Here is a 6,732-nt window from a genome sequence, read left to right on the forward strand (position 1 = left end):
TCCGGGAGAAGCAGACGGACGATGAAGTCTATGCGCCAGGTCAGTGCGGCCGGACCCTGAGATGCGGGTTCGATGCGTTTTCCTCTGCTGAGTTGTATCAGAGATATAATAACTTTTATTATTATTCGGGTATGCTTTGATTTAGACTTCCTGCATGGCAGAATGGGGTTGGACTGGATCAGGGCCCTACTTGGGGTCTCTTCCAACTCTAAGATTCTATGATTCCTTAAACAGAGGCTGGATGGCCATCTGTCATTGGGGATGCCTTGATAGAGTGTTCCTGCATGGCAGAAGAATGGGGTTGGACTGGATCAGGGCCCTCCTTGGGGTCTCGTCCAACTCTACGATTCTATGATTATTCTATTTCTGCCTCTTTAGGCTTGGATATTGAAAGCAGCCTGAAGCAGCTGGCCGAGCGCCGTACCGACATCTTTGGCGTGGAGGAGACGGCTATCGGCAAGAAGATCGGGGAGGAGGAGATCCAGAAGCCAGAAGAAAAGGTACGGTCTCCGTGGGCATCATGGGATGGTACCCCGCTTGCGGAGGCCGGAGACGCAAAGATGACCGTCCACTCTTCCCTCAGGTGACCTGGGATGGTCATTCGGGCAGCATGGCCCGCACCCAGCAGGCAGCCCAAGCCAACATCACCCTGCAAGAGCAGATTGAGGCGATCCATAAGGCCAAGGGGCTAGTGCCAGAGGACGACAGCAAGGAGAAGATCGGCCCAAGCAAGCCCAACGAGATGCCGCAACAGCCACCGCCTCCACCACCCTCCTCGGCCCCCAACATGCCGACCAACGCCCCGCCAATCGCGTCTGTGCCTCGCCCGCCTTCGGTAGGCGTTGCCATTTCCGTACAAACATTGTAAGACCCTTCCCTGACCCCAAAGTAATCTGATTTCTGTACTCCAGATGCCGCCCCCCGTCCGCACGACTGTGGTCAGCGCCGTCCCGGTCATGCCCCGTCCCCCGATGACTTCCGTCGTCCGCTTGCCGCCGGGGTCCGTGATCGCCACGCCGATGCCGCCCATCATCCACGCCCCCCGGATCAATGTTGTGCCGATGCCGCCAACGGCTCCCCCCATTATGGCACCGCGCCCACCTCCCATGATCGTGCCGACAGGTCAGTATCTCTTCTGTCTATCTATGGTGTCTAGATCTAGGGAAGTCATAGTGCCACTCCATTCTGCTTTGGGAATAATAATCCTGTGTCCAGTTCTGGGCGCCACAATTCAGTTACAAGATGGAGGATGTCCAGAGGAGGGTGACCAAAATGGTGAAGGGTCTGGACACCATGAAACCCTATGAGGAACGACTTAGGGAGCTGGGGATGTTTAGCCTGGAGAAGAGAAGGTTAAGAGGTGATATTGAAGGGATGCCATATTGAGGAGGGAGCAAACTTGTTTTCTGTTGCTCCAGTGCATTTTATGTGACCACTGCAAATAGGCGTATTTTATTACAGTATTATTATTATTATCCTTGGTGGCGATTGCGCCAAGTCACTGACTAATGATGTTCAATTGTCGCAATACAGGATACAGACAGGGACCGGTCAGCGCACCAGGTAACTCCCTTAAGCGTTGTCATTGTGTCCTAAAACGCGTCTAACCACTAACCTTCCGGTCAAGCTCTCGGGTTTGCATGTGTCGAGAGTGGGGCCATTGGGGAAAACACGGTTGTGGTCTGTGTATATGTTTGTTTGTCAATAGTTTCTGACCTTTTCTGACCTTTGTGGACCTTTGATCGTTGCCGCTCTGGAAAGACGTTGTGGCTGCATGATAGCTTGGGTCTCGATGCGCTGGGTATCCCCTTTGCAAGGAGGACCGCGCAACGAACGCAGACGGCGTTGTAGTAGAAGGAAATGTAGACGGATAGGTTGCTTATCTGTAACAGTATTTCTTCGAGTGGTCATCTGCGAATACATACAAATGGGTTTCACTGCGCCTGCGCAGTGCTGTTTGGAAACTTCTGGAATCACTAGGCAAAGTACGCTTTGCAACATATAGAAACTTTTTGGCGGTAACTCCGCCCACCCGTTATAAGGCCCCTGCCTTCCCGCTCTTTCCCCCAGTTCCCCAATTTTTCCGCCAAGTAGGCAATGGAAGAGCCAATAAGAGCAGGACACTGAGGGGACGACGGGTGGGATTTGTATGTATTCACAGATGACCACTCAAAGAAATACTGTTACAGGTAAGCAACCTGTTCTCCTTCTTCGTGGTCTCTGCGAATCATACAAATGGGTTTAGACTGACAAGCTTAGGTATGCGGCGGAGGGAGTGTCCTGAGACCAAAGTCATGTAGAAAAAACAAGGTATATTTATTTGGACAATAAAACCTTGAACCATGAAAAAGAGTCAGTCTTTTTTGTACCTGCACTGAAGTACCATATAAATAACAAGTCAATAGTACTTGAACAAAGCAACAACATTGCAGAACCTGAGAAGGGAATATAAGGTCATGCGAGACTCATTCCCATGGCAGTTGAGATTGTGCAGACCAACATTTCACAGGAACATGTAGAGCAGTAACATAGTTTACATAAGCCTTGTAAATACCAACATTACTGAACAGTGCAATCAATGTAGCCCTGAGACCAACACAGCCCTCCCGAAAGCTGCGTCTCGAATGGCCCTGGTGTCCAGCCAGTAGTGCTTTATAAAAGTCAGGGGCTGGGACCAGACAGCAGCCTTACAGGCATCCTCTAAGGAAATCCCTGACAAAAATGCAGAGGATGCTGACACTGCCCTTGTGGAGTGGGACCGAGCCCTGTCCGGGAGAGGTTTACCTAAGAGTTCATAGCAGAGGTGGATGGTACCAGCCACCCATTTGGAAAACCTCTGCGTAGACACAGGCAACCCCTTTTTCGGTTCCAAGTAACATTGAAAGAGTCTCTTGGACCGACTAGAGGCAGCAGTTCTGTCCAGGTAAAAGGCCAATGCCCTCCTCACATCGAGAGTGCAGGCTGTGCTTCGTGTCCGAAGTTGGGTTGGATGCCAAGGTCGGTAAGACAATGTCCTGACACATATGGAAGGCAGACACAACCTTGGGCAAAAAGGTGATGTCGGTATGTAGGACTACCTTGTCCCTGTGGAACCTCAGGAAAGGCTGGTCCCTCCGCAAGGCACAGAGTTCGCCCGCCCGGCGGGCAGAAGTGATGGCCACAAGGAAAGCAGTTTTCCAAGTCAACAGTCTCAAGTCCGTTGTGGCCATCTGTTCAAACGGCTTGGACTGCAGTGTGGACAGTACCGCTTCCAAGCTCCAAGCCGGCGCCGGTACCGACACCTGAGGGTGCAGGTTGGCACATCCCTTAAGAAACCCCTTAACCAAAGGGGTCCCTAAAAAAGGATGCCTTACCCTCGAACTGAAACCTGGAACAAATGGCAGACAGGTAGCACTTAATGGATGTGAGACATAACCCCTCATCCAAGAGTGCCATGAGAAATTCCGGCACCACTAGGGTAGACACCTGGGCAGGAGACCAGCCCTTCTGAGCAAGAAAGAGGCTAAACCTCTTCCACTTAAAGGCATAAGACTGCTGGGTAGATGGTCTCTGCGCAGCCAGGATCACCGTCCTCACCGAATCCGGCAGAGAAGCTAAAGCTGGAGTCTCCAGGCCACCAGCAGCAGGCTCTCGATGTCCGGGTGGAGGATCTGGCCATTCTGGATCGACAGCAGGTCCAGACGAAAGTCGAGGTGGAGGAAGCATCTCCTGGAGAGGTGAAGGAGAGATGCGAACCAGGGCTGCATCGGCCACCACGGGGTGATGAGGATCGCATCCGATCGGTCCGTTGTCATCTTGGACACCACCCTGATGATGAGAGGGAAGGGAGGAAAGGCGTAGAGGAGCTCTCCCGTCCAGAGGAAAGCGAACGCGTCTCCGAGGGATCTGTCCATTCACCTCCTGGAGCAGAACTGGGGACAGTGGCTGTTCCGTTCGGTCGCAAAGAGGTCAACCTGGGGGGCTCCCCACCAATCAAACAGGTCGCTGACCATCTCCGGATGGAGCCTCCACTCGTGACACACCAAGGGGGCTCTGCTTAGGCGGTTCGCCAACTCGTTCTCCTCTCCTGGAAGGTGAATCGCCTGGAGAAGTACTTGTCTCTGGATGCACCAGTCCCAAATGTGCAGTGATCCCGAGCAGAGTCCTGGATCTGGTGCCTCCCTGCTTGTTGATGTAGTACATGACGGTGGTATTGTCCATCCTAAGGAGGACCACCTTGTTCGTGACAGCGGATTCGAATGCCCTCAATGCCTTTTCGACTGCCAGCATCTCCAACGTGTTGATGTGGAAACGCATGTCCTGGGCGGACCACTTGTCCTTGACAACGAGGTCGAGCAGGTGTGCGCCCCAGCCTTCCAGGGATGCATCCATTGTCAAAGTCAGTTGAGGCTGAGGCTGATGGAAGGGCATTCCGACGGAAATGTTGCGGCAATCTAGCCACCATCTCAGGGAAGCGGCTACCGGTCTCGGTACCATGAGCCACTTGGTCGGGGGGTCCTCCTTCGGTCTGAAGGCTGAGAGGAACCAGGCCTGAAGGGGTCGGAAGCGAAGCCTCGCCCATGGTGTCACGAACGTCGTGGATACCATGTGGCCGAGGGCTACCTGGACATCTCTGGCCCTCACCCTTCTGTGAGAGATGCAAGGTTTCAGCGAAGCTGTCAACGCCTGGAAACGGTCCGGAGGGAGAAAGGCGGCGCATCTTTCGGAGTCTAGGATGGCCCCGATGAACTTGGCTTGCCTGGCTGGTGTGAAGTGGGACTTTTCCTCATTGACGACCAAGCCGAGGGAAGCCAAAAGGTGCAAGGCGAACGAGACCGCTTCTTGGAGCTCTTCTTCTGAGTTGGCGGCAAACAGCCAGTCGTCTAAGTATGGGAAGACTCTGTAACCCTTCTGATGGAGGCATGCCACCACTGGAGCCATGCACTTCGTGAAGACCCTCGGAGAAGTGGCAAGGCCGAAGGGAAGAACATTGTAGTGGTACGTGGTGAAGCTGAGGAATCTCCTGTGGGACTCCCGAATTCCAATGTGGAAGTAGGCATCCTTCAGGTCGACTGTCACGAACCACAGGCCCTGGTGGAGCAGAGGCAAAATAGTAGCCAAGGTTACCATCTGGAACCGGCGATATTCGAGAAAATAGTTCAATGCTCTCAAGTCCAAGATAGGTCTGATACCGCCATCTGACTTCGGTACCGTAAAGTATCTGGAGAAAAAAGCCCTGGAACATTGGCAGGGCAGGTAGGGGGAAATTGCCCCCTTTTCCAATAAAACGCGCACTTCGTCGAGAAGGGTGTCCGAGGGGGGGTGGAAATGAAGGCTCCGGTTGGCAGGAGCTCTTCGAACTCAAGGGCGTAACCCCTACGGACGATGTTTAGAACCCACGAGTCCGTTGTAATGGAGGCCCAGGTGGTAGCAAAGGGCCTCAAAATGTCAAAGAACGAAAGGGGAGCAGGGACGAAGCGCGCTGGGACCCTTCAAGACCTCTTCTTCCCCTGGTCGATATCCTGTCGGCAGGACTTCCGATACTGGGGAGGAAAGTTGCGACGGCCAGAGGAGGATGACTGTGAGGGGTAACGACGCCTCTGGGACCCTTGCTGTTGAGGCTGACGGTCCTGCTGGAAAGACCTCTGGGACTGACCTTGGGGCTGCCACAGCCGCTGCCTCTTCCAAAAGGGAGAGATGGAAGCCGACGACATGCCATGTTTCTTGGCCGCCGCCTTCATCCTGAACTTGCAGTTCAGGCACTTGTCGGTCTCAGCGTGGAAAAGCCCGGATCTGTCCAGTGGCATGTCCTCAATCGCCGCTCTGACATTGGTATTCAAGTCAGAGCCTCGTAACCAGGCATGTCACCACAGGGCCATCTAGGCAGACATGGCCCGTCCAGTGCAATTGGCCACATTCCTTGAGGCAGTGATAAGCCAACTCCCTATGGAGTGGGCTTCGTCCCTGATCTCCACCAGGCGCCTCTGGACTTCATCAGGGACCTCAGGAATGAATGGCGAGATCCCTTCCATCAAGGTTTGAATGTAGGCCCCCATGCAGGCGTTGTAGTTGATAGCCTTTACGGCCAGGGCTGCCACCGAGTATGCCTTCTTGGCAAGACCATCAACCTTTTTTGCCTCACGGTCTGCCGGAGACGTCGCCTGCTTCGGGATGAAGGTCTGCTGCGCCCCTTCGACTATCGCCGAGTTCTGCTTGGGGTGGTCGGCCAACCAGGAACAGCTGGATGGAGAGATCCTGTAGAGGGATTCAAGCTAAAGAGTGAGCGAAGTTCCCTGAAGCAGCTAACGCAGTGGAAAAAAGGAACTGGGGAAAAGAGTGGGAAGGCAGGGGCCTTATAACGGGTGGGTGGAGTTACCGCCAAAAAGTTTCTATATGTTGCAAAGTGTACTTTGCCTAGTGGTTCCAGAAGTTTCCGAACAGCACTGCGCAGGCACAGTGAAACCCATTTGTATGATTCGCAGAGACCACAAAGAAGAAATTTCACTTTTTTTAACACATTCCTTCTCTTCCCTCTGCTCTCAGTTTCTCTAAAAGTAATTGGCTTCCTTCTTAATGCAATGGAGTCAAGCTTTCCAGATGCTCACAATTCGCACCTGGAGCCACTCCAGTTGAGACTCCAGCTCTCAGGGCATCCTGGCTTTCGCAATGCTTGGGCCAGAGAGGGTTAGGATTTTCATAGGCTCTCAGCCTGACTAATCTCATTTAACTCAATGTTTTTTGGCCTTGGAGTTA

At 53.3% G+C, this 6,732-nt stretch overlaps 1 protein-coding gene across 1 annotated transcript; it reads left to right on the forward strand.

Annotated features, from left to right (window-relative positions):
• The first annotated feature begins 6 nt into the window (after positions 1–6).
• On the forward strand, positions 7–1,725 carry LOC121917804 (splicing factor 3A subunit 1-like). The gene is made up of 5 exons (XM_042443927.1): positions 7–39; positions 379–500; positions 584–835; positions 912–1,122; positions 1,534–1,725. The coding sequence occupies exons 3-5, from the start codon at positions 611–613 to the stop codon at positions 1,605–1,607; spliced, it is 510 nt and encodes a 169-aa protein (XP_042299861.1). The 5' UTR covers positions 7–39; positions 379–500; positions 584–610; the 3' UTR covers positions 1,608–1,725.
• The last annotated feature ends 5,007 nt before the right edge of the window (positions 1,726–6,732 follow it).

Source organism: Sceloporus undulatus, unplaced genomic scaffold (genome assembly GCF_019175285.1).
Source record: "Sceloporus undulatus isolate JIND9_A2432 ecotype Alabama unplaced genomic scaffold, SceUnd_v1.1 scaffold_838, whole genome shotgun sequence".
Classification (NCBI taxonomy): domain Eukaryota; kingdom Metazoa; phylum Chordata; class Lepidosauria; order Squamata; family Phrynosomatidae; genus Sceloporus; species Sceloporus undulatus.

Excerpts from the sequence above, each read along its gene's own strand:
- LOC121917804 (XM_042443927.1), top strand. The coding sequence starts at position 611 with ATGGCCCGCACCCAGCAGGCAGCCCAAGCCAACATCACCCTGCAAGAG. Across the intron at positions 836-911 it reads CTGTGCCTCGCCCGCCTTCG|ATGCCGCCCCCCGTCCGCAC; the intron begins GTAGGCGTTGCC and ends TCTGTACTCCAG. Across the intron at positions 1,123-1,533 it reads TCCCATGATCGTGCCGACAG|GATACAGACAGGGACCGGTC; the intron begins GTCAGTATCTCT and ends GTCGCAATACAG.